This window comes from Jaculus jaculus, chromosome 2 (assembly GCF_020740685.1).
Source record: "Jaculus jaculus isolate mJacJac1 chromosome 2, mJacJac1.mat.Y.cur, whole genome shotgun sequence".
Lineage (NCBI taxonomy): Eukaryota > Metazoa > Chordata > Mammalia > Rodentia > Dipodidae > Jaculus > Jaculus jaculus.
The window spans coordinates 32,233,538-32,260,895 of NC_059103.1; the positions used below are offsets into that span (position 1 = coordinate 32,233,538).

General features: G+C 49.8%; 2 protein-coding genes across 3 annotated transcripts; one reads left to right on the plus strand and one right to left on the minus strand.

Moving 5' to 3' along the window:
• Positions 1–1,477: 1,477 nt before the first annotated feature.
• Positions 1,478–8,333, plus strand: Shfl (shiftless antiviral inhibitor of ribosomal frameshifting). 2 transcript variants are annotated; one of them, XM_004667442.2, is made up of 8 exons: positions 1,478–1,634; positions 1,855–1,978; positions 2,115–2,164; positions 5,559–5,597; positions 5,770–5,919; positions 6,807–6,910; positions 7,020–7,168; positions 7,587–8,333. In XM_004667442.2, the coding sequence occupies exons 1-8, from the start codon at positions 1,614–1,616 to the stop codon at positions 7,805–7,807; spliced, it is 858 nt and encodes a 285-aa protein (XP_004667499.2). In that variant the 5' UTR covers positions 1,478–1,613; the 3' UTR covers positions 7,808–8,333. The 2 variants fall into 2 exon arrangements, with proteins under 2 accessions (XP_004667499.2, XP_044999269.1); XM_045143334.1 differs by lacking the exon at positions 1,478–1,634 and adding an exon at positions 2,809–3,014 and having other exon boundaries at positions 1,887–1,978.
• Angptl6 (angiopoietin like 6) lies at positions 7,846–16,794 on the minus strand. Its single transcript, XM_045143333.1, is given in 7 exon segments — positions 7,846–8,171; positions 9,379–9,649; positions 9,879–10,066; positions 12,854–13,013; positions 14,696–14,901; positions 14,904–15,183; positions 16,708–16,794. Coding segments are annotated over 6 exon segments (1,293 nt in total). The 5' UTR covers positions 15,181–15,183; positions 16,708–16,794; the 3' UTR covers positions 7,846–7,980.
• Positions 16,795–27,358: the final 10,564 nt, after the last annotated feature.

The following is a 27,358-nucleotide window of genomic DNA, read 5'->3' on the forward strand; positions in this document are numbered from 1 at the left end:
AGAGGTAGGAAATCACTATGAGTTCAAGGACACCCTAAGACTACATAATAAATTCCAGGTCAGCCTGGGCTAGAGTGAGACTGTACCTTGAAAAAAAATGTGGTTTTTTTGTTTGTTTGTTTGGTTGGTTGGTTGGTTTTTCTACATAGGTCTCTCTGGCCCAGGCTGACCTGAAATTCTCTATGTAGCCTCAGGGTGGCCTAGAACTCACGGAGATCCTCCTAATGTCTGCCTCCTGAGTGCTGGGATTAAAGGCGTGCACCACCAATGCCAGGCAAAAAAAAATTTTTTTAAAGAAAGAAGGGGTCTTTCTCTCTCTGTCACTATCAAATAAATAAAAATAAACAAAAAAATTTAAAAAAAAATAAAAAAAACTGAAAAAAAAGGGCTGGAGAGATGGGTTAGCGGTTAAGCGCTTGCCTGTGAAGCCTAAGGATCCCGGTTCGAGGCTCGATTCCCCAGGTCCCACGTTAGCCAGATGCACAAGAGGGTGCAAGCGTCTGGAATTCATCTGCAGTGGCTGGAAGCCCTGGCGTGCCCATTCTCTCTCTTCTCTCCCTATCTGCCTCTTTCTCTCTCTGTCACTATCAAATAAATAAAAATAAACAAAAAAATTAAAAAAAAATAAAGAAAGAAGGGGGCTGGAGAGATGGCTTATCAGTTAAGGGTCTTGTCTCTGAAGCCTACAGACCCATGTTCAACTCTCCAAGTCCCACTTAAGCCAGATGCAAATCCGCTAAGTCACATTCGCACACAATGGCGCACATGCCCGGAGTTTGATTGCAGTAAATGGAGGCTCTGGTGCGCCAATTCCTTCCCTCCCTCCCTCTCTCTCACTCACTCATTAGGGCTGGAGAGATGGCTTAGTGGTTAAGGACCTTGACTGTGAAGCATAAGCCAGATGCACACGCTACTGGCTTTGAAGTGTCTGGAGTTCGATTGCAGTTGCTGAGGCCCTGGCGCACCACTTCTGTCTTACCAATTCTCTCCCTCTCTGTCTGAAATAAAATTTTAAAAATTGCAAAATAAAAATGGAAAGAAGGGATGAAATAAAACTAAGAAAGACTGGAGGAAAGGTGCGCGAGAGGTGAAGAAAGCAAGTTCCTCCCCAGAAAGTCCTGCTGAGCCTCGGGCCCCAGCATACAGGTGTATGCGCAAACCCATTGTACAGAGGAACAAACTGAGGGTCAAAGCCGGGAGATGTACGAGAAAGGGTTCCTGGGTCCTAATTCCCGTGATGAGGGGGAGGAGGAGCTGGGGAGGTCCGCCTGGCGCCCCGCCCCCACGAGGGACGTGCAGACGCGGACCCCGCGCAGCGTGGGGACATGTGACCAACTGCAGAGGCCACCGCCGTCCCCAACCCCCAGCCCGCGCTGCGCCCCGCAGGACGCGGGACGCTCGTCCTGGGGCCGGGTCCCTGGGGCGGGGGGCCAGGCTTGGTGTGCAAACGCAGAGGCGGGGCCGGGGCGGAGCCACCGTAGCCCCAGAATCGAAAGCGAAAGAGGGTCCGGGAGGAAGGGCGGAGCTGCCCCAGGCGCTGCTCGCTCGGCCCTGCGCCCCGGCCCAGGTAGGGGCGGCCGAGCGAGCAGGATCCTCGCAGCCCCGCAGCCACCATGTCCCAGGAAGGCGTGGAGGTAGGACCCGGGGACGACGCGCGGCGGGGTCCGGGACGGGGGCTTCCCAGATCCGGGCCTCGGCCTCCGCGCACCTGTCTCTGCGCGCACTGTCCATCTCCGCGGAGGACGCGACCCCCGCGCGCGTCCCGGGAAATGCTGCGGAGGTGGTGGGAGGGCGTCAAGCCCAGCCCGGGAGGAGGGGCGGGCCCGGGGGTCCCCACACTTGTCCTCGTCCCAGCTGGAGAAGAGTGTTCGGCGCCTGCGGGAGAAGTTTCACGGGAAAGTGTCCCCCAAGAAGGCAGGGGCCCTCATGAGGAAGTTCGGCAGCGACCACACCGGAGTGGGACGCTCCATCGTGTACGGTGAGCCGCCCCGCGAACCCGGGCTGGGGTGCCGTGGTGTGGCCCGGGAGGAGCGGGGGCGCCCCTCACACCGGGGAGCCCTGGGCCGCTTTGAATCCCGCCCACCTGCAAGGGTCCCTCGTTCTCTTCCTGACAGGCGTCAAGCAAAGAGATGGACAGGAGCTGAGTAATGACTTGGATGCCCAGGTAACTGTCCTGTGTCCTCAGAGGAGAGGGGGGCTGCAGGGAGAACGGAGGGGACGCCTTCTCTTTGGGAGTCAGTAAGAGGCACCAACCACTAATATTGCCAACTTGATTTATTTTTCACCTCCCAACTGCACCCTGCAAACAGTAGAGCCCAGGATGCTGATTACTGGGGGCTGGGGGGGGGGGAGAGAAAGAAAACAAGTGAGGTGTCGGGATCCCACAGGTCAGGTAAGGCTTCCTGGGGAAAGTTGATGCATGGCCTCCAGGGACATTGGTAGCTTTTTCCAGAAAAAGGGAAGACTCCTTAGCATAAGGAGAAAGGCTGACAGGAGGGGTGGGGGAGGAGGAGTGAATGAGTAGATAAATGCTACCTGGTCACTTTGCCTCAGCTTTTGTGGCTGATGGACTGGAAGTCACTTCCCTGAAAAGCCTATCATAGTACTTAAGGAGTACAAGTTTATAACTAGAGGTAATATGATTAAAATAATACAGTAAGTGGTATTGACTGAAAAGTCCTCAGGGACAGGCTCCAGGAATTGACTTATTTATGGATACAGCAACCCCAGGAGGCAGGTCCTAATATTTATCAAACCAGTTTCATAGACAAAGGCACTGAGGCTCGGAGTGATGGTGTCATTTGCCAGGTTTCCACAGAGAGCAGATGGTTGCCGGGAATGGAACCCCGGCACTTGGAACCAGAGCCTGGGCTCTCAGGTGCCTCTGCATGAGACCAGGCAGACGGAGTGAGGTGCTTGCCGCCTTCCCGCAGCTGGAAACAACGGAGAGTCAGACAAACCTACAGCTGATCCCAAGCACTGAGCCTAAAGCCATGCAGCCTCAGAGAGGCCGGGTATCAATCAGAGTGACACGTGTGTGCTGTTGGCAGACGGTGGGGGTTGGGGGATGAGGTCGGGTTGCTCAACCATCATGCTTCCTTAGGGTGACTCTGAGCCTACTTCCCTCAGAAATGGGGATACATGTGTGCTCAATGCTGAGTGGTATTTGAGCTTTGTTTGGCTTTTTTTTTTTTTTTTTTTTTTTTTTGATTTTTGAGGAAGGGTCTCTAGCCAGGCTAACCTGGAACTCTGAATGTGACCCAAGCTGTCTTGAACTCACTATGCAGCATAAGATGACCCTGAACTCCTGAGGGCTGGGATTACAGGCTTCTATTTGCTATTTAATTTTTTTTAACTTTTATTTATTTATTTGAGACAGAATTGCACCAGGGCCTCCAGCTGCTGCAAACGAACTCCAGACGCATGCGCCACTTGTGTATCTGGCGAGTCAAACCTGAGTTCTAAGGCTTTTCAGGCAATCACCCTAACCAGCAAACCATTTCCAGCCCTTAAAAAAAAAAAAAAAAAAAAAAAAAAAAAAAAAAAAAAACAACTTTTATTTACTTGAGAGGAAAAAAAGGCAGTCAGAGAGAACATGGACACACCAGGACCTTCCACCACTGAAAATGAACTCCACGTGCATGAGCCCCTTTATGCATCTGGCTTTATCTGGATACTGGGGAATCTAAACTGGGCCGTTAGGTCCTGGAGCCAACTCGCTAGTCCTTGTTTATGCGTTTGTCTTTAATTTTACAGTACTAAGGATAGAACCCAGCTGTTGTTCAAGCTTGGCAACTGCTCTTACTGCTGAGCCACACCCCATTCCTCACTGTGGATTCTAGACAGGAGCTCTACCCCTGAGCCACGCCCCCAGCCCTCACTGTGGAGTCCAGACAGGAGCTCTACCCCTGAGCCACGCCCCCAGCCCTCACTGTGGATTCCAGACAGGAGCTCTACCCCTGAGCCACGCCCCCAGCCCTCACTGTGGATTCCAGACAGGAGCTCTACCCCTGAGCCACGCCCCCAGCCCTCACTGTGGATTCCAGACAGGAGCTCTACCCCTGAGCCACGCCCCCAGCCCTCACTGTGGATTCCAGGCAGGAGCTCTACCCCTGAGCCACACCCCCAGCCCTCACTGTGGATTCTAGACAGGAGCTCTACCCCTGAGCCACGCCCCCAGCCCTCACTGTGGATTCCAGACAGGAGCTCTACCCCTGAGCCACGCCCCCCAGCCCTCACTGGATTTCAGGCAGGAGCTGTACTGCCAGGCCTCTAACTTTTTTTTGCATGTTGTGTGTGTGTGCATGTTTGCATGCATGCAGAGGCCAGAAGTTGGCATCGGATGTTTCTCCATCAACATATTATATTTTAGATAAACAGGAACTCTGTGAACCCAGAGCTTGCCATTTAGCTATAACTGGGTTACCCTGGGGCACCCCTGATCTCTGCCACACCTGCAGCATTTCTGTGGGTGCTGGGATCCAAACTCCAGTCCTCATACTTGCACAGCAAACGCTTTACCCACCCAGCCATTTCCCTAGGCCTGCTCTTCATATTTGTTAATATTTTACTTACATTTGTTGCAAGTAGAGAGATACAGACAGAAAGCATATGGATGTCTCAAGGCCTCCAGCCTCTGCAAATGAACTCCAGATGCATGTGCCACTTTGTGCATCTAGCTTATGTGGGTACTGGGGAATCAAACTCAGGTCATCAGGCTTTGGAGACAAGCTCACCTTAACCTCTGAGCCATTTCTCCAGCCCCCTTGTATGTATGTATGTATGTATTTTGGTTTTTCAAGGTAGGGATTCACTCTAGCCTAGGCTGACCTGGAGTTTACTATGTAGTCTCAGACTGGCTTCAAACTCATGATGATCCTCCTACCTCTGCCTCCCAAGTGCTGGGATTAAAGTCATGCACCACCCTGCCTGGCCCTTTTTATTTTTTAGTCAGTGTCTCATTAAGTTCCTCAGGCTACCCTTGAGCTGTGTAGCACAGGCAGGGCTTGAACCTGTGACCCTCTTCCTCCTCCTGGAACAACTGGAATGACAGACAGGCTTGTGATACCAAGCCTAGCTTCTGGACTGTTTGGAAAGCTGAGTGCTCCCAGTGAGCAGACACTGCTTTGTAGTCCCTTGTCCCATGGGAACTCTTATCAGTTACTTTCTCATTACTGGGACAAAACACAAGATGAGGTTTGAAAAGTGTATTCTGGCTTACAGTTCCCAAGAGTAGAGTCCATCATGGCAGGAACAGGGAACTAGCTCATCTCATCAGCAGAAGACAAAACTACAAGCAGGTCTGGATGATAAAAAACCTAAGGTCTGCCACCTTCTTCCAGCAAGGCTCCACCCCCAAAGGTTCCACAGCCTTCCACAACAGCACTTGCACCTGGGATTATGTATTCAAACACAGGAGTCTATGGGAACATTTTACATTTAAAGCCCCACAGGGAGGCAGGGCCTCCTCTCCCCATGGCAGGGGTCCTACCCCTACAAGCAAAGATACAGAGACTGGAGAGCCATCTCCAGTTTCTGCTCTTCATGTCTCCACCCAGGACCCACCAGAGGACATGAAACAAGACCGTGACATCCAGGTACAGGGACGTCCATCAGGTGGAGGGACACCAGAGGTTGGGTGGGGGAGGAGACCCACAGGGTTACTCATCCATCTGTGGCAAACCTGGAGGCCAGAGGATACATGTGTGTGGACAGACTTACCATGGATTAGGAAGTGACCCCTCTTGTCCCCACCATCCTATTTCACAGGCAGTAGCGACCTCTCTCTTGCCACTGACAGAGGCCAACCTACGAATGTTCCAACGGGCCCAAGACGACCTCATCCCTGCTGTGGACCGACAGTTCGCCTGCTCCTCCTGTGACCATGTGTGGTGGCGCCGGGTTCCCCAGCGGAAGGAGGTGACGCCCCAATCTTGACTTGAATCCTTCCCAAACTTCACTCCTAGCCCTCTCTGACAGAAGGATGTCATCTTTTTTTTTTTTTTTTTAAGAGAAAGGGACTCCTGTAGCCCACCCTGGCCTCAAATTCATTTTGTAGCTGAGGATAACCTTGAACTCCTGATCCTTTTGCCTCTACCTCCCAAAATGCTAGGGTGACAGGGGTGCATCACTACGCCTTGTGTTTTGTTTTGTTTTTTTGCTTGCTTGTTTTGCTCTAGCCCTGACGTGAGATTCACTATGTAGTCTCAGGTGGGCCTCAAAGTCACAGCCATCCCCCTACTTTGGCCTCCCAAGTGCTAGGATTAAAGGTATGCGCCACCACACCCTGCACCATGCCGGTTTGTTGCAGTGCTGGGGATGGAACTCAGAGCTTCATGCATGCTAGGCAAGCACTCTGACAACCGTGGGTATATCTCTAACCCACAAAAAAAACTTATTGACAGCCTGACCTTAGGGTGTAAAGGGGGCAACTGCCCTTGAATTTGAGGAACTGAACCACTGGCCTAGCTCTGAAAGCTACTGTAGAAAGCAAACCCAAAATCCCTTCTGAACCCCTATTAGTGTACTTCAGACTGGGAGTGTGACTTAGTGGATAGTGTACTTGCTTAGCACACACAAATCCCTGGGTTCCAACCCCAGCACAGCATAAACCTGGCATAGTGGTGCACGCCTGTAATCACTACACTGGGGAGGTAGAGGCAGGAAGATCAGAAGTTCAAGGTCACCCTCAGCTACATAGTTTCAGGTCAGCCTGAGCTCCATGAAACCTGTCTTCTTAACTAGATTTTAACCCCCCGGCCCCTCCACACACACACCTGACAGTCCTGGGTCTCTCTGTACCCCAGGTGTCCCGTTGTCGCAAATGCCGAAAGCGCTATGAGCCTGTGCCGGCTGATAAGATGTGGGGCCTGGCTGAATTCCACTGCCCAAAGTGTCGGCATAATTTCCGGTGAGGGCGCGGGCGGGGACGGGGGGCGTGCGGAAGGGGGCCAAGCCCACCCTCAGCCCTAGTCCAGCCCTGTGCCCCCCCAGGCCCCTCACAGCTGTACCATCGGCAGGGGCTGGGCACAGATGGGGTCCCAGTCTCCTTGCTACGGATGCGGCTTCCCAGTGTATCCCACTCGGATCCTCCCCCTACGCTGGGACCCGGATCGCCGTAGCACACACACCCACTCCTGCTCTGCTGCAGACTGCTACAATCGGAGAGGTGAGGCCGGGCGGGGTCCTGCCCACAGTGTCTCCATCTGTGGCCTAAGGGCCAAGGTACCCCGGAGAGAAAGGTGCTCCCACGCAGGTATGACGGCCTGAGTTTGATTCCCAGCACCCAAGCACCCACATGCGTGGAGGCCCTGAGCTCGGGAGCAAGCTAGTCCAGCCTGATTAGAGCCCTAGTAAGACCAGACCGGTTTGGTCTGCCTGTGCACACAAAACAGGGCACAAACTCACCAGGGATGCTCCCCCACCCCCATGGTCCCAGGGCTCTCTTCTGACACCAGCGATGCTCCATAGCTCTCCCGTCCAGCATCCCCAGTGCTCAGTTCTGTCCTCACCTCTAAATAGTTGAGTACTGCTACCTGTCCTGTGGCTTAAGCTCCATGGGTCTCACAGGACTCCTCTCCCCACAGAGCCCCATGTGCCAGGGACCTCCTGTGCACACCCCAAAAGCCGCAAACAGAACCACCTCCCCAAAGTCCTGCACCCCAGCAACCCCCACATCAGCAGCGGGTCCACCGTGGCCACATGTCTGAGCCAGGGAGGCCTCCTGGATGACCTGAACCATCTGATCTTGGAGGATCTGAATGAGGAGGAGGAAGAGGATGACGAGGAGGGAGCACCCCGGGAGTGACCCCAGCCAGGCAAACCCACAAATGAACAGACCAACCATAGTATGTGGGTACTTCTTGTTTCTATAAGATACAAGCTCACAGAGAGTTATAAATGCCCTTGGGGAGTCGTCTGGGCCTAAGAGACTAGCAGTGGGGGCTCCTGGAACCCCTAAGACCTCAGAGACAGGGAGCATCATGGCCTCAGTGGCCGGATCAGCATAGAAACCTTCTTGAGTGAGTATGCCCCACCACGGAACTCAGCCCAGTACACACCGTCCTGGTAGCGGCTCCGGTAATGACCGCCATGGTGCCACACACCATTGAGGTTGGAGTGGGCACACGCATGGTACCACCAGCCACCACGCTGGTACAAAGCACAGTTACCTAGGGGAAGAGAGAGAATCTGTGTCCCCACCAAAGTAAAAGTCTCTACCAGCACCTCTGTGCAAAGTTTTTGCAGGCATCCCTCAGCCCCTCCCAATCTTGCTGAAATAAGCTTGCACTTCCACCTCCTTACCAAAATAAAAGCCCTGGCTTCTCACTTTATGCTTCAGAGTAATAGCCATAATTCCCTCTCCTTGCCAAAATACAAATCATGCCTTTTCCACCTTTTCAGCAAATTAGGAGTCTACCATTCATTCAATATCAGGAAAAATAAATCTTCTCTCGTTCCTTTCTAGAAAAACAGAGTGTACCAGGATGGGGCACACACCTATAATTCCTGTACTTGGGAGGCACAGGCAGAAGGAACTGGAGGTTAAGGCCAGAGTGGACTCCATACTGAGAACCTCTCAAGTCTGCTCTGAAAGTGTAGCTCAGTGTATGCTTAGCATGCTGGAGGCCCTGGGTCTGATTTGCAGCCAGGTCCTAGCTCTTACCCTCTGCTCTCCACCAGAATAGCATTCCTAAGTCTGCCTCATCAAAGGAGAAAGCTGGGTTCCCCAGAGTCCTCATCAAAATAAAAATCCTGTCTCATGTCCTTGAGCCAACATAGAAGCTTCCCTACTCTGATATTAACAGAGAAGATGTTTTGTTTTGTTTTCAAATATTGTTATATATTTTTTTATTTATTGGGGGAGCGAGAGTGGGCGTGCCAGGGCCTCCAACCACTGCAAAGGAACTCCAGAAGCATGTGCCCCCTTGTGCATCTGGCTTTACACAGGTACCATGTAAAGGAGCCAGCAAGCACCTTAACTGCTAAGCCATTTCTCTAGCCCTTGTTTTTTTTTTTTTGTTTGTTTATTTGTTTGTTTGTTTTGTTTTGTTTTGAGGTAGGGTCTCACTCTAGTGCAGGCTGACCTGGAATTCACTATGCAGTCTTAGGGTGACCTCGAACTCAAGCAATCCTCCTACCTGTCCTTGGCTGGGGGTTTTTTTTGTTGTGGATTTTTGGGGGTTTTTTTGAGGCCAGATCTTTTGTAGCCCAGACTGGCCTTAAAACTCTGATTGGTCCTCCTACTCCTCTGCCAGATGTGTGCCACCACACCCAGTTCACCAGAGGAGAAGTGTACTCCATTGCTTTTCACTCCCTGACTAGAATAACAATACTATTTGTTTCCTGCCCTCCCACCAGAATAAAACCTCTTCTTACCAGAATAAGAGTCTCGGTCCCTATCCACGGTGCTGAAGGGCTTGTCATTGTGCCAGGAAAGAGAGTCTCCAGCGTCCCCGTGGTACTGTCCTAGCCGCAGGCGGTAGTGGTCACTCTCGGGCTCCAGGGAGAAGCCATCATAGTGGGCGTGGGCCTTGCGGCCCCCCCAGTCCTCTAAGAGGACCAGTAGCTCATGGTCCCCACGGCTGGTCAGCTGATACACGGGTTCCAGCCCCAGCCAGTATTCTCCATCAGGCCGCCCAAAACCCACCTGGCAGGGCAAGGAGAGGGCAGTAGGTCAAGACTGGGCTTCATGTCTTCCCAGCCCGCTTGCTGTTTCCTCATCAAAGCAAGAATACCTCCTCTACTCTCCTCCTTTTTCCTGTTCCCACACCACAGCAAGAAGTCTTTTATTTCTTTTGTCTTGTGGGGCTGGGGACAAAACCCAGGGCCCTATGCATGCTGGGCAGATGTCCTCCCCCTAGGCCAGCCATACCCACCTTGTACTGCTGCCAGGAGGTGAAGAAGTTCACCGAGCCATCTTGCCGCCGCTGGATCACAGTCCAGCCTCCACCCTCCAGCTGCTGCTCACACCAGGCAGACACGGCGCGCCGGCCCAGCTGCAGCTCATAGACTCCACTCTGCCTGTGGCCAGCCACGTGGGCCTCTGTGCAGTCCCTCCACGGGCCTGTGGACACAGGGATGTGCCAAAAGTCCTCACTGCCCCCACCATCACTCGTGAGAGCACCAGTAGTGATGTCTGGACCTAAGTCATGCCTCTGCACTCAAGCAGATGTGGAGCTTGGGATTCTTCAGCCCTGCTTCTGTAAGTCTCCTCATCAGAATGAGTCCTCAACACAGTACTGAGCCAACTCCTCACCAAAATAGCAGTACCAAATCTGTCCCTGCATTAAAATAAGAGTGCTTCATCTCCTGCTTTCTCTTCTTTTTCCTCTTTTCACACCATAGTAAGGAGGCTGGTATTTTGGTTAGGTTTGGAGTTCTGTGGTCCTGGGGATGAAACCCAGGGTCTTGTGCATGCTAGGCAGGCACTCCATCACTGGGCCACACCCTCAGCCTTGGTCTTTTAAAAAATAAAATCCTGTGTTGGAGATATGGGTTAGTGGTTAGGGCACTTGCCTGAAAAGCCAAAGGAACCAGGTTCTAGTCCCCAGGACAGATGCACAAGGCACATGTGTTTGGAGTTTGTTTGCAGTAGCTGGAGGCCCTGGCACCCATTCTGTCTCTCTCTGTGTGCTTCTTCCTCTCTACTCTCTCAAATAAAAATAAAATATCGAGGTTGGAGAGATGGCTTAGCAGTTAAGATGCTTGTCTACAAAGTCAAAGGATCCAGGTTTATTTCCCCAGTACCCATGTAAGCCTGATGCACAAAGTGGCGCATGCTTCTGGAGTTCACTTGCAGTGGCTGGAGGCCCTGGTGCACCCATCTCTGTCACTCTTCTCTTTCTCTGCTTACAAATAAATAAATATTAAAAAATTAAAAACGACTCCCAAACAAAAAAATAATGGTGTGTGTGTATGCATGTTGTTACGTGCGTGCGCTATGCACATGTGAATGTGGAGACCAGAAGTTCGTGTTGGGTCTTCCTGAATCTATATCCACCTTATCCTTGGAAACAGGGTCTCTTGGTCAGCCAGTGAGCCCCAAGATCCTCCTGTCTCCACCTCCCCACTGCTGGGGTTACAGCATGCACCACTATACGTACCAGTTTTATGTGAGTTCTGAGGATGCAAACTCGGGACTCATGACTATGAGAAGCTTTTTGCCCACCAAGCCATCTCCCCAGCCCCAAGTTAGGATTTTAATGGTAGATTTGGCTCTTGAAGACTGGAGGATTAGGGAATAAGAAAGGCTCTTTTTTGTTTGTTTGTTTTGGTTTTTTGAGGTAGGTAAGGCTCTCTCCAGCCCAGGCTGACCTAGAATTTACTGCAGAGTCTCAGGCTGGCCTTGAATTCACAGCAGTCCTCCTGCCTCTGCCTCCTGGGTGCTAGGATCAAAGGTGTGCACTACCATGCCAAGCTAAGGGCCTCTTTTGTTTTTTCATTTTAGCCCAGGTTGACCTGGAACTCACTCTGTAGCCCAGGCTGGCTTCAAACTCACATCAATCCTCCTACTTCTTAAAGGTGTGCACCACCACGTCTGGCTTCAGATTTTTTTTTAATATTTTTATATTTTATTTATTTGTTTGAGAGAGAAGCAAATAGAGAAGGGGGGAGAGAATGGGCATGCCAGGGCCTCCAGCCACTAGGGAACTGAACCTAAGGCAAGTACCTTAAATGCTAAGCCAACTTTCCATTCCTGGTTTTATTTTTTATTTAGTTAGTTATCTATTTATTTATTTAAGAGAGAGAGACAGAGAATGGGCATGCCAGAACCTCCAGCCACCACAAACGACCTCCAGATGCATGCACCACCTTGTGCCTCTGGCTTACGTGGGTCCTGGGTAATCAAACCGAGGTCCTTTGGCTTTGCAGGCATGCAACCTTAACCACTAACCCACTTCTCCAGCCCCCGATTTTGTTTTTAATTTTTAGTTAGTTGAGAGAGAGAGAGAGAGACAGACAGATAGGTCATAGATAGACTGGATGGATGGATGGATGGGTGATAGGGAGAGAGAATGGGTGCACCAGGGCCTCTAACCACTGCAAATGAACTCCATGTGCATCTGGCTTATGTGGTTCCTGCGGAATTGAACCTGGGTCCTTAGGCTTCACAGGCAAACAAATGCTTTAACCACTAAGCCATCTCTCCTTCCCATGATATTTTTCTTTTGAGGCAAGCCCAACAGAATGGCCTTTTTTTTATATGAGAGAGAAAGAATATATTGGCCAGGGCCACCAGCCAGTGCAGTCAAATTCCAAAAGTGTGTGACCCCTTGTGCACATGTATGACTTTGCACACTTGTGTCACTTTGTGCATCTGGCTTACTTGGGAGCTGGAGAGTGGATCTTGAGTCCTTAGGCTTTGCCTAAGCCGTCTCTCCAGCCTGCATGATTTTATTTTATCTTATTTTTTTGTGTTTTATTTTTATTTATTTGAGAGCGGCAGAAAGAATGGGTGTGCCAGGGCCTCCAGCCACTGCAAACTAACTCCAGACACATGCACCATCTGTGCATTTGGCTTATGTGGGTCCTGGGGAATTGAACCTGGGAACCTAGGTCCTTTGGCTTTGCAGTCAAGCACCTTAAAGGCTAAGCCTTCTCATCTCTCCAGCCACCATCACCCCCTCCCCTTTTTTTGAGGTTTGATCTTACTCTAGCTCAGGCTGACCTGGAATTCAGGCTGGCCTCAAACTCAGTGATCCTCCTACCTTGCTTGGCCTTGCAAGTACTGAGAATAAAGGTGTGTGCCACCACACCCAGCACACAAGAACTCACATTTCTCTCTACCAACACTGCATTAGGAACACCAGGATCCTCACGAACCCCCTCCAACAATCCTGCCTCGACTTACCCACTGGCTTAGTGGAGATGGCAGGGTGTCCTGCAAACAAGGGAGAGGCCAGAGGCCCCTGGGGTCTCAAGGTGTGGTCCCTCTGGGGCTCTGGAGCCAAGTCCAGCCTCCTGCTGGTGTTACTAGTGCTGCTCACAAGACTCAGCGGCGGCGGCAGGACCTGGGGCACACAGCGAGGAGTCACTCCATAAGGCCTCCTCACAGCAGGGACAAGGAGCCAATCTCCCAGCTCTTCAATAAACATCTGAGCCCTCCCGCCCATCTTCCTGAAACCCTAACTTTGTGCTTACACACACACACACACACACACACAGAGCTAAGCCAAGATTCCCACCCTGATGTTCACAGCTTAGCGGGTCTGTGCCTTAGTCTTCCTTTTGATGTAAGGTAGGGACACATCTAACTTGGAGTAGATAATTACTGACCATCCCCAACAGTCCTGTGAGGAAAGGACAACCACAGAGCAATAACCTCCATCTAAACGCAGGACTTGGCTATGCCTCACAGTAAACACTTACCTAGCATGCACGAGTGCTCCATCCCCAGCACAGCAGACCAATAAGACAAACAACCCAAGCCAGGCATGGTGGCTGCTACACACCTGTAATCCCAGCATTTGGGAGGCAGGGGCAGGAGGATCATGAGTGCAAAGCAACCCAGTCTATAAAAGATTGTCTTGAATGAAAGAAAACAAAAGAAAAGAGAGAGGGCTGGAGAGGTGGCTGGACAGTTAAAGGTGCTTGCCTGCAAACTCTAATGACCTGGGTTAGAGTCCTCAGTACCCACAAAAAGCCAGATGGACAAAGTAGAGCCTGCATCTGGAGTTCATTTGCACTGGCAGGAGGCCTTGGCAGTCTCCTCTCTCTCCCTCTCCCCCCCCCCTTCTCTCTCTCTCTCTCTCTTTCTCTCTCAAAAACTACTTAAGAAGAAAGAAAAAAGCTGGGCGTGGTGGCGCACGCCTTTAATCCCAACACTCGGGAGGCAGAGGTAGGAGGCTTGCAGTGAGTTTGAGGCCACCCTGAGAGTACAGAGTGAATTCCAGGTCAGCCTGGGCTAGAGTGAGACCCTACCTAAAAAAAAAAAAAAAAAGGAAAGAAAAAGGTGGAGCCGGTGATGTAGCTCAGTTGGCAGAGTGCCTTCCTAACGTGTGAAACCCTAGTCTCATCCTCAGCACTAGAAAAACTGAGTGTAGTGGAGACCCCTGTACTCCTAGCATTTGGGAGGTTCGAGGCAGGAGATGGAGAATAAGGAGTTCAAGGTTAGCCTCGGCTACATGGTAAGTTGAGGCCAACTACACTACGTAAGACCCTGTCGGAAAGATAAGACAGTCGGGCTAGTGGCGCGCCCTTAATCCCAGCACTCGGAAGGCAGAGATAGGGGATCACCGAGACCCCAACTTGAAAAACCAAAAAACAAGTTTAAAACAGAAAAAAAAAATCAGAAATGTTCCAAAATTCAGAAGGCAGACTGCAAGTACAGACATACGCTGTTTTTACACTTCACTGGGTAACATGCATGACTATAGGATGCTAGGAATATTTACAACACTTGGGTTGGAGAGATGGCTCAGCAGTTAAAGGTGCTTGCTTGCAAAGTCTGGCAGCCTGGGTTCGATTCCCCAGTACCCAAGTGAAGCCAGATGCATACAGTGGCGCACCCATACTGTCTCTGTCTCTCTCCCAAAGACGTGGTCAGTAGCCCACAGAACTAATGAGATGGAGTGGGCAGGCGTTCCGTGTCTGTGAGCAGAGGGGAAGGGATGGCTTTGGATATCGGAATTTCTGGTAAGAGATCTGGAGGTAGGAGACTCACGACACAGTCCATGGCTGCTCCTGGGCTTACCTGCTGCTGGCGGTCGCTGGCCTCGGGGCACAGGCGCTCCAGGCGGGCGATGACGCCGCTCTGCCGGCTCACCAGCTGCTCCAGCTCTCGGAACTTGCCCTCCAGCTGCTGCGAGCGCGCCGCCACCTTCTGCGCCTCCCCAGCACGTGGACAGTTAGTTCCCGGGTACGGCCCCGGCCCCGCCCCGGCCCCGCCCCGGCCCCGCCCCGGGCCGCGCGCACCTCCCCCGCCTGCACAGTCTGGCTCCGCAGCTCGCGCAGCAGCGCCTCGTGCTGACCCACGCGCACGCGCAGCGCCGCCACCTCGCTGGCGTTGACGGCCTCCGACGCTGGTGAAGCCGGGTTGGGCCGGCTCCAGCATACGGCGCCGGTGAACTTCTGCTGGGGAAGCACGAAGGTGTAGGTGCAGCGAGCGGCGTCCACCCGCGCCCGCCCTGCGCCCAGCAGGAGCAGTAGCTGCAGAGCGCACAGCCCAGGTGTCCCCATGACCTGCAGGCAGAGAAGAGGTGACACGCGGAACCTGAACGCCCACGCCCGCCCTACTGAGCTACGAGCCTCGGTGCATGCGTTCAGGAACCTTTTTGCATTTGTATGGCTGCTGAATTAGAACCCAGAGCCTAATGCATGCTAGGCAAGCGCTCTACCCCACTGCACAACATTCCCAGTCCTGTTTCTTTTTATTTTGAGACAAGGAAAGCCTATATTGCCCACACAGGCCTTGCAAGATCCTCCTGCCGCAGTCTTCCGGGTAGCTGGGATGACAGGCCCCTTCCACTACATCTGGCTCATCAAAGAGCATTATCTTTTCTGTGCATATGGAGGTGCGTGTGTGCTGTGTGCGACTGTGTGCATGCTTGCTCATATGTGTGTGCATGTGTCAATGTGTGCAGGGGTTGGCTAAGTACATGCGTCTGTAAGTGTGCAAGAGCTTATGTGTTTGTGAATGCATGTATGTGGGGACCAGAGTTCAATGTCAGATGTCTTTCTCAATAGCTCTCCACCTTATTCTTTGTTTTGTTTTTGATTTTTTCTTTCTTTTTTTTTTTTTTCTTGTTTTGCTTTTTTGAGACAAGGTCTCACTCTAGCCAAGGCTGACCTAGAATTTACTATGTAGTCCCAGGGTAGCCTCGAATTCAAGGTGATCCTCCTAATTCTGACTTCAGAATGCTGGGATTAAAGATATGTGTGCCACCTCGCCTGGCTCGCATTATTTTCCCCCTTTTTTTGTTTGTTTTTTTATTTTGTTTTTTAAGGTAGGGTCTCAGTGTAGCCCAGGCTGGCTTGGAACTCACTCTGTAGCTCCAAGCTAGCTTGAAACAGCAATCCTCCTCCTTTAGTCTCCTTCAGGGCTAGGACTAAAAAGTCTGCACCAACATGCCTGGCTCATGCCCAACTTTTATGTGGGTTCTGAGGACATGAACTCAGGTCCTCAAGATTGAAAGTCAGGCACTTTACACAATGAGGCATCTACACACACACACACGCACACACGCACACGGCAGTGGAGCCGAGGCCCTTGCTCCTGTGACACAAGCACTCTACCACTTAAGCTACAACCCCACCCTTTATTTCTGTGAGACAAAGCCCACTATATAGCTCAAGCCAGCCTCAAACTTGCAATCCTCCTGCCTCAAACACTGGGGTGACAGGTGCGTGCCACAATTACTGGGCACAGAGAGCTTATGTGCCATGAGGAGAACTTGGGGATCAGCTCTGGAGAAGGTGGGAGCCAAAGAGGGTCCCGACCTAGAGAAAGAGACATTATTCCACATCAAGCAGGAGCTCCCAAGGGCAAGGCAGGGTCTTCTCTCTGTCCTGGCATTGCCAACACCAGCCCGCCACTCAGCGCACACCCTCTGGAGCTAGAATGGGTATCTAAAGCTCATTGCCTTCACAGTCAGCCTACAGTAAGCAAGATGCCTGGGAGCCTGCCCCACCCCCACATCCAAGCTGAGGCTCTGAGACTGGCTTCTCCCAACAAATACCTGCTCTGTAGGTGACCCACCCTCTCACCTTGCACGGCCAAGATCCTGGCTCTAGTGAGGTTTGCAGCAGTCAGTAGAAATCTGAAGAAGAGCTGAGAGTCCAGGAGAGCCTCTGAGATACTGTTAGGAAAAGGGTGAAGGAGAGAAAGCTTACAACCCACACCCATCCGCCAAGCCTGGGAGCCTGGTTGTGGAGCAAGTATAAATATTTAGCATTTCTGCCGTGAGAACAGAGGCAGAATTACCAGACACCCCTGCCCAGGCCACCACCAGAGCATGATAACAGAGGCCAGCGGCCTCCACAAGTCTCTCTTATCCTCCCAGACACCCACAAGCAGAGCATGGGAGGCTGCAGGCGTTGATTGGACATTGGGATCATAGCACAGACAGCAGTATCACACATACAAGAACAAGTAGAACACCAGTGGGTACCTGCTGGGTAAGAGCTACACTTTATATAATATCTACTCCTAAAAAAAGGCTGAGGGCAGGGCTGTGGTAAAGTGCCTGTCCTGAATCTCCCACTGAGGGGCTAGAGACATAGCTCAGGGGTAGAGCTCCTGCCTACAATCCACAGTGAGGGCTGGGGGCGTGGCTCAGGGATAGAGCTCCTGCCTAGAATCCACAGTGAGGGCTGGGGATGTGGCTCAGGGATAGAGCTCCTGTCTAGAATCCACAGTGAGGGCTGGGGGCGTGGCTCAGGGGTAGAGCTCCTGCCTAGAATCCACAGTGAGGGCTGGACACTGTGTTTCATTGGTGAAGTGCACTAACCTAACACATATCATGCCTGTGATTTGATGCCCAGCAAATCACACTCGTGCACACACATGCACATACACATCCGTCTGAGATCCAACCTCAGAAATCAAAATAGAAGAAAATAATACATGATATGGCTGGATAAATGACTTATTCGCTAGGCCACTTGCCTGCAAAGCCAAAGGACACAGGTTCGATTCCCCAGTACCCACCTAGTACCACAAGATGGTGCATGTGTCTCTAATTTAAATAAAAGAAAAAAAAAAAAAGGAAAGGAAGGAAAAAGAAATACCTGAAAAAAAAAAAAATTTAAGTAGGGCCAAGTGTGGTGCACATCTTTAACCCCAGTACTCTGTATGTTGAATTAAGAGGATCACTGTGAATATGAGCCTAGCTTGAGGCTAATTACACATCACCCTGGGTTAGAGCAAGACTATCTCAGAAGGGACCAAAAAAAAAAAAAAAAAAAACAGGAACTGTGTGTGGTGGTGCAAAGCATAAGGACCCATGTTTGATTTCCCAGAACCACCTACGTAAACAAGACATGCAAGTTGGCACATGTATCTGGAGTTTGTTTGCAGTGGCTAGAGGCCATGGAGGCCCCTTTCTCTCTATCTGCCTCTTTCACTTTCTCAAATAAATAGCTACATAAAATATTTTTTAAAAGAAAAACACAAACTCAAGCAACAATTTTATGTTCAAAATCACATGGATGAGGGGGGTAGTACATGCCTGTCATCTCAGCCCTCAGAAGGTGGATACAGGAGAATAAGGAGTTCAAGGTCATGAGTGACAGTTTGTGTCCAGCCTGGGCTACATAGACACGTCTCAAAATACACACCTTTAACCCCAGCACTTAGAGGAAGAGGTAGGAGGATTGCCTGAGTTCAAGGCCATTCTGAGACTACCTAATGAATTCCAGGTCAGCCTGAGCTAGAGAGTGACCCTACCTCAAAACAAACAAACAAAAAACCCATACAAACAACACAACTCAGATGGAAATACCTGTGTTCTGAGTGTGTCAGAAATGTTCCCATGGCCCAGCAAGACACAGGGTGACACCCAGGTGCTCACCCACACACTACCCAGCAACTGAACAGGAAGAAGCAATCATGTGGCCATTTCTTAGAGGTATAAAGAGGTCACAGATCAGTCTAAGGGCCTGGAAGACAGAGAGCAGACCTGCCTGTCACCTTTCTCACTTTGAAATGGGGTACTCCTAGGTCTTAGAGCAGTTGCCAGGCCAGGCTGGGTTGGGGCCACCTTCTCTCAGCCCCCTCTGGATTCCCTGTGGAAAGACAGAGAAGACACAGAGAAGGCCTCAATACAGCGGCACAGCCAGATGCCAGAGAATGGGAGGTGGGGGAGGAGGGGATTGAGAGAGATGGGATCAGAGAAGGGGGAAGATGAAAATGTATAGATGATGAAAGGGACAATTGGTGACGAAGTTGAGGGAAGGGAGCCAGAAATAGGCAAAGATGGAAAGGGGAGGAAGTGTTAAGGAGAGAACTTGGCAGATGGAGGCTGCTGGGAGGGGAACAAAGCCCAGGGCAGGGAGTCTCTGTCCCCATTACCAGGTTTTTATTGTTGCTGTTGTTGTTGCTTTGGGTTTTTTTGTTTTGTTTTGTTTTTTCGAGGTAGGGTCTCACTCTAGCCCAGGCTGACCTAGAATTCACTCTGTATTCTCAGGGTGGCCTGGAACTCATGGCGATCCTCCTGTCTGTGCCTCCCAAGTGCTGGGATTAAAGCTGTACACCACCATGCCCGGCTCTCATTGTCAGGTTTTGAGGAATTCATCAGTTATTTTCTAACAAAGGGAGGGAGGGTTTAATTAGGCTTTAATTCCAGGCAAGTTACAGTCCCTCATGGCAGGGAAGATCGTAACAAGAGTTTGCGGCAGCAGGTCACGCGTAATACAGCCATGGCGCAGAGAGCAATGAATGCTGAGGCTTGCCAGATCTCTCCTTGTGAGACAGTCCTGGACCCCACCCCATGGAGTGATGACATTCACAGTTAAAGAGGGTCTCAACTAACCCAATCAAAACAAGCCCACATGGGCATGCCATGAGGCTAACCTAACCTAGGTAACCCCTCACAGGTGATTCTAGGTCCTGTCCATTCACAGTTCATATAAGCCAGGACCCAGAGTTAAGCTAGAATCCTGAGGCTAAGACTGGTGTTGTGAATGGAAAGAGGGAGGCAGTTTCACAAAGCACCCATTTTGCCCAAAATTTTCAGAAAGTGGTGTGGAGTGTCCACCTTCAGCCCATATGCAGACAGAAACCCTGGGGAGGAGAGCTGGCACTCAGGAGCTGATGAACAAGAAGGAACAACTGTCCCAAGGTCTAGTCCCTTGGCTGATAGCACCCAAGTGTGCAGGTCAGTGTGCCCAGTGTTGGCACACCATCTCCTTTCATTCACAGTGCAGGGAGACAGGACCCAAGGTTTGGGGTACTCTAGAAGCCTCAGAGTGGATAAAATGGTAATTAAATTGACCTACTGGGAATGGGAAGTAGGCCAACCTGGGATCCATAGTATAAGACTATAGACTGAAGAGAGAAGGTTGGAGGCAGCTCTGGGTATTGTAATTTATGCCTATCTCAGGACTCAGAAGAACAGGAAGATCATAGTGAGTTCCAAGACTGCATGGGCTAGAGTGAGACCCTGACTAACCACTCCCCAAAAAAGAATGAAAGAGGGTGGCAGGAAGTTGGGAAGGAGGGAAGAAAGAAAAAAAATACAAGAAAGGAGAAAGAAAAAAAAAGTAGAAAAAAGCTGGAGAGCTGGCTCAGTGATGGTGTTGCAGGAATTTCCTGAATGAGACACAGAGGAGAGGAAGATTTATTCACACTAGCAGGTGACACCCAGATCCCTCTGTAATGGCGTCAGCCCCAGTATTAGGGGTGTAGGGCTTTTTATGTCTTCCTGATACAAGCAAGCATGGTTACAGAAGCATAGATGGATGAGCGGGCAACTACATAGTTTATATTTCTTATGACTCCTGTTCCACTTAGCCCAAAACTATCAGGAACTCGTAGAGCAAGTGGGGAACTTATGTCTGTTCCCTGGTTTTTCCCTGTGGGGGGCCTGTAGGCAAGAAATTTATCCTCTGTTCCTTAGTCTCTCCCTGTGGGTGGTTTGAGGGCAACCAGGGACTTATCTTTGTGGAGAACTCCTGGCCTGTTGGAGGCTCTACAACCTGGTACAAGTTTATTTTAATATTGCTATTTTCTGCTAGATCCCCTCCTCTTCATCTTCATAATTCCTTATGACTCTTCTAATAGGATCCTCTGATACTGGCAGATGACTTGTGATCTTAATGCCTCAATCTGATTCCTGATGAACTGAGTCAGGAAATCAAGCAGGGCCAAACAGTAGAGCCAAGAAGACCATAACTAGGGGTCTGGCTTAGGGGTGCCAGCCAAGGGCTCCAGAATCTCCAGGTGCTCTGCCAAAGGCATTCCAACTCTCTCTCATGTCTTAATTCTTTCTAGGAGTTGTCTGGCACTTTCTGTTATTACTCCTGACTGACTTGCATAAAACAACATTCTTCCCCCAGGAAAACACAGTACCCACTTTCTCTGCCATCATCAGATCTAGTCCCCTGCAGTTCTGCAGCACAATTGAGGCCAAGGAATCTATCTGATTTTGCAGGGTAACATACTGGACTGAACTACATTGAGGTCCTCTTTAGTCCAGTTAGATAACTGACTGCACTGTACCTGTTGGAGCTCTGTGGCAGTCACTCCAATGGCCACTGTCCCTGTTAAGGCCATGCCCAGGAGAGTGGGGAGCAGGACTGGGCTCCTCTTCTGTCTGGAGTGGCTAGGCGGGCATTGGGAGACCTCATTTCCTGGGAGTATATCTAACTCAGAGGTCAAGAAGACTAGGGTAAGTCACCCCCTGGGTACCACCCTGACAGGCAAAATGGGCACCATCTGGGGCCCCAGGCTTAGGAGCCAGCCTGGTGCAGTTGTCCTTCTCTCCTCTACAAGCTTGCTTCCCCAGAGTCTGTACGAGGGCCCGGCCACACGGGTACCGTCTTTGGCCGAAGGATTGTCGTGGGTCATGTTGGACAGGGTTGGGCTGGTAACACCTACTCCAGTGTAGGTCATCTGGCTCGGTCTCAAGCAGATCCAGCAGTCTGTCCTGAGCTCTGGGTCTGCTTGCTTTACCAGATCATGGCTGGTGTTTGCCAGTTGAAGCATCTTTTGTTTTTGGAGGTAGGGTCTCATTCTAGTCAAGGCTGACATGGAATTCACTGTGTAGTCTCAGGATGGCCTTGAACTTAGGGTGATCCTCCTACCTCTCCACCCTGAGTGCTGGGATTAAAGGTGTGTGGCACCACACCCAGCTAAGTTGAAGAATTTTTTTTCTCAATTTTTTATTAACATTTTCAATAATTATAAAAAATATCCCATGGTAATACTATCCCTCCACCACCACCCCCACACTTTCCCCTTTCAAATTCCATTCTCCATCATATCCCCTCCCATCTAAATCAGTCTCTCTTTTACTTTGATGTCATGATCTTTTCCTCCTATTATGATGGTCTTGTGTAGGTAGTGTCAGGCACTGTGAGGTCATGGATATTCAGGCCATTTTATGTCTGCAGGGAACACGTTGTAAGGAGTCCTACCCTTCCTTTGGCTCTTACGTTCTTCTGCCACCTCTTCCACATTAGACCCTGAGCCTTGGAAGGTGTGATCAAGATATTACTCAGTACTCCAGTCACTTCTTTCCAGCACTATGATACCTTCTGAGTCATCCCAAGGTCACTGCCATCTGAAAAGAGAAGATTCTCTACCCAAAGTGAGAGTAGCATTAATTGAAGGGTATAAATATTAAGAGAAGTGCTTACTGAGCAGTTTGATAAGCATAGTATATACATTTTTCCAGATATCAGCAGATGTTACACCCCTAGGGCTCATGACTACCCCTGTTTTAAGTTTTCAGTATCATGTATGTGTTTCCCCCCATGGAGCGGGCCTTCATTCCAATTGGAGGGCAGTTGGTTTCCACCATGACAGATGTGCCAGTATTGCACCCATTGGCTCATTTGGGCTGGCTCGTCATTTATAAGACTTGCAGTGTCCACTGTTGAGTATCTTCACTGGGGATATCTCTTTCTCCCATTGAATTACATGTATAATGGCTTCTTCCAGCTTTCTGTCAGCTGGTCTACATGGAGGAGGTTATCAGCTCAGTTTCAGCAGGATTTCTCAGTAGGCTTGCAGCCCAAGTATGTGGAATCTTCAGCAATAGGGTCTTACCATTGATTCCTGGTGGGAAACCAAGGGCCTCGGCAATAGCCTATAATGTTTTGGGGGCATCAGGGACCTCCCTGGCCAACAACTCACTGGAGGTATCCCATCCCTGGCACTGAAAATTTTCTAACAATGATCTATGCTCCTGAGTGTTCCATTGTCCGAAACCAGAGGATTCCGTATGATTTATTTGCATCCTCTTAGATTTTAATTAGCCCTACCTCCACCTTTCCTTTACTCAATCTCTTCCCCTGACCTCACTTTGGGCCTTTTCACCCCCCTTAATCTATTCTTCTACTTACATACATACAATACCAACCAATTAAGTACCCTCCTCCCTTCCTTTCATCTCCTTTTTAACTTACTGGCCTCTGCTACTGAGTTTTTTCCTTCTCACACAGAAGCCCAATCATCTGTAGCTAGGATCCATATATGAGGGAGAACATGTGGCACTTGGCTTTCTGGGCCTGGGTTACCTCACTTAGTATAATCTTTTCCAGATCCCTCCATTTTCCTACAAATTTCATAACTTTATTTTTCTTTGCCACTGAGTAGAACTCCATTGTATAATGGAGTTATTCCTTATCCACTCATCAGTTGAGGGACATCTAGGCTGGTTCCATTTCCCAGCTATTATGAATTGAGTGGCAATAAACATAGTTGAGCATGTACTTCTAAGAAAATGGCATGAGTCCTTAGGATATATGCCTAGGAGTGCTGTAGCTGGGTCATATGGTAGATCAATTTTGAGCTGTCTTAGGAACCTCCACACTGATTTCCACAATGGCTGGACCAGACTGCATTCCCACCAACAGTGTAGAAGGGTTTCTCTTTTTCCACATTCCCGCCAGAATTTATGATAATTTGTTTTCATGATGGTAGCCAATCTGACAGGAGTGAGATGGAACGTAGTTTTAATCTGCATTTACCTGATGACTAGGGATGTAAAACATTTTTTTAGATGCTTATACACCATCCATATTTCTTCTTTTGAGAACTCTATTTAGCTCCATAGCCCAGTTTTTTTTTTAATTATTTATTTATTTATTTATTTGAGAGCGACAGACACAGAGAGAAAGACAGATAGAGGGAGAGAGAGAGAATGGGTGCGCCAGGCTTCCAGCCTCTGCAAACGAACTCCAGACGCGTGCGCCCCCTTGTGCATCTGGCTAACGTGGGACCTGGGGAACCAAGCCTGGAACCGGGGTCCTTAGGCTTCATAGGCAAACGCTTAACCGCTAAGCCATCTCTCCAGCCCCATAGCCCAGTTTTTCATTGGCTTGTTTGGTTTCTTATTACTTAACTTTTTGAGTTCTTTGTATATCCTAGATATTAATCCTCTATCAGATATATAGCTGACAAAGATTTTTGCCCATTCTGTAGGTTGCCTCTTTGCTTTACTCACAGTGTCCTTTGCAGTGCAAAACCTTTGTAATTTCATGAGGTCCCAGTGATTAATCTGTGGTTTTATTGCCGAGTAATTGGGGTTATATTCAGAAAGTGTTTTCCAAGACCAATATGTTGAAGGGTTTCCCCTACTTTTTCCTCTAGCAGTTTCAGAGTTTCAGGTCTGATGTTAAGGTCCTTTAGTCCATTTGGATTTAATTCTTGTGCATGGAGAGAGAGAAGAATCTATTTTCATCCTTCTACAGATACATATCCAGTTTTCCCAGCACCATTTGCTGAAGAGGCTGTCTTTTCTAAAATGAGTATTTTTGGCATTTTTATCAAATATCAGGTGGCTATAGGTACCTGGACTTATATCTGGGTCCTCTATTCTGTTTCATTGATCTACATATCTGCTTTTGTGCCAGTACCATGATGTTTTTGTTACTATGTCTCTGTAGTATAGGTTAAAATCAGGTATGGTGATACCTCCCGCCTTATTTTTGTTGCTCAGTATTATTTTAGATATTCGAGATTTTTTTGTGATTCCACATGAATTTTTGGATTGTTTTTTCTGTTTCTGTGAAGAATGCCTTTGGAATTTTGATGGGGATTGCATTAAATGTGCTTTTGGTAAGATTGCCATTTTCACAATATTGATTTCAGTTGAAGCATTTTTATCAGGAGGGCATCTGGGTTGAACCCAGGAGGATTAGCATTGCCCTCATGGGTTGGGGTTTGACTGGGAGACCCAGGAATCCAGTGTTTTGACTCTGTTCATGGGTAGTGACACGTTGGCAGGCTTAATGATTAACTTGAGTGTTATCAGTGAGTTAGCTCCCTGCCAATGGCTTTTGGAACACCAACCCCACTGTTAGGGCCTCTCTATAGTCAGTTCCCAATTTATTCCATGCCCTCTCCCTAGCTCAGGACGGGCATTTTTACCAGACACTGGACTCTTTGTCCTTCTACAGGGACTCGCTTCCAAGCCCCTGGAGTGGCAACGTCCACGCAGGACCAATATCTAAGGTAAGGCCAGTATGCCCCCTACCCCCACAGCCCTTAGTGTTCCCATAGGCCACATAGCCCCAGTCATCTCCTGTGCATCCATACTGGTAGTTTGGGTAGAGATCCATACTGCTACATGTCTGAGCCATGGGGGGGGGGGGGGTTATCACGTTGTCAGATCCCTCTGAGAAACAGTACCTGAAAGAGATGAGACAGGGCCCTGAAGGGGGCAGTTAGTCTTGCTGATTAGAGCTGAATGCCTCCCTGACTAGCTTGTGAGTTTGAGGCACCAGCAGCAGGGCTGAATGGAGGTTCTTCAGCCAGTTCAGACTCAGGAACAGCGGGACCATCCACAGCTGTACTGAAACTTTTTTTGGTTTTTCGAGGTAGTGTTTCACTCCAGTCTAGGCTGGCCTGGAATTCACTCTGAATTTTCAGGGTGGCCTCGAACTCATGGCAATCCTCCTACCTCTGCCTCCTGAGTGCTGGAATTAAAGGCATGCACCACGCACGACCTAGGGTGTGTTTTGTGTGTGCACTGGGAGAGGTGGAAGGTCCAAAGACTTTCCCTCAGTGTGGCCAGCTGCCTCACAGAGACTTAAGGGGTCTTACCTCATGTATAAACCCCATACCTGGTCAGAGCTCCCTGTTACAGGGAGATGAGTGCCCATTTAGGCGAAACAACTCCAGCAGAACCACAGGATAGGGCCCAATCAGACTCCGTAGCTTCAGAGGGAGCCATTCACATTCACTCTCACATTCACACTCAGTCACACTGGGTTTAAACAACTCCGTTTACTACTTACAGTCCAGATCTAGCTAGAACTGCCTCGGGGCTCAGATTCCTCTTGCAGGGATCAGTCCTTTCCAGCTCCTTCCTGTACTGCCTGTCCCAGGTTTCCTACCTGATTTGGCACTCCTGATTCTTCCTCTCCTTCCTCTGCTCTGGTGCCCTGGCTGGGGGCTCAGCAGTCCTCTCAGACTCCTGGTAGGAGATCCCAGAATCACATTGGGGGTGTGCACTTCTCAATCCTAGGAGTTGCAGTGGGCTGCAGAGCCCAGGAGCCCCTTCTACCAAACATAGGGTCCAGCTTTCTGATCTTGCTGAGGGCCTCCAGGGAATGTTGCAGGAATTTTCTGAATGAGACTGAAAGCCATTTGGACAAAGGAGAGAAAGATTTATTCAAGGTAGCAGACTGACACTCAGATCACTCTGTAATGGCATCGGCCCCCAGCTTGGGCAAGAGGGGATTTTATATGTTTCTTCTTACAAGCAAGCAAAGTTACAGAAGCATATGTGGCATGAGCGGGCAGCTGCAGTTTAAATTTCTTGTAATTTATGTTTCAGTCAGCCCAAGACTATCAGTAACTCGCAGAGTGGGTGGGAAACTTGTATCTGTTCCCTGGTTTCTTCCTGTGGGTAACTTGCCAGCAAGAAACTTATCTCGGCTGGAGAGATGCCTTAGCAGTTAAGGTGCTTCCCTGCAAAGGACCTTGGTTCGATTCCCCAGAACCCACATAGCCAGATGAACAAGGTGGCGCATGCATCTGCAGTTTGTTTGCGGTGGCTGAAAGCCCTGGCGTGCCCTTTCTTTTCCTCTCTTTCTTGCTCTGCCTCTTTCCCCCTCTCAAATGAATAAATAAAAATAAAATATTTTGAAAGAAGAAACCTATCTCTCTGTTCCTTGGTCTCTCCCTGCCGGGGGCTTGAGGGTGACCAGGGATTAATTTTTGTTCTTTATGGGCAACTCCTGGCCTGTTGGGGGCTCTGTAACCCAGTACAAGTTTCTTTTAATATTGCTATCAGTGCAGGTTTGAATCCCCAGTACCCACATGAAGCTAGAGGCACAAAAGTGGTGCATGCAGGCCAGGCGTGGTGGCACATGCCTTTAATCCCAGCACTTGGGGAGGCAGATGGAAGGGAATTACTGTGAGTTCGAGGCCACCCTGAGACTACATAGTGAATTCCAAGTCAAACTGGACTAGAGTGAGAGCCTACTGTTATGCCCAGATCACAGAGTCCCCAAAGACCACTGAGAGTCTGACACGTATGCAACAGCAAAGAGCTTTATTTCGGGCTTAAGCTCGGGCTCTTGACTTCACCAATGCAGTGAATCCATACAAGAGCCCTGAGCAGCAGGGGGGCAGGGTTTTTATAGGGATTTGAACAAAGAAGTAGGGAGAAGTAGGAGAATGGTTACATGATTGGTTGATTTAAGCAGTAACTGCACTTGTATTTTTCTGATAGGTTTAGGATAC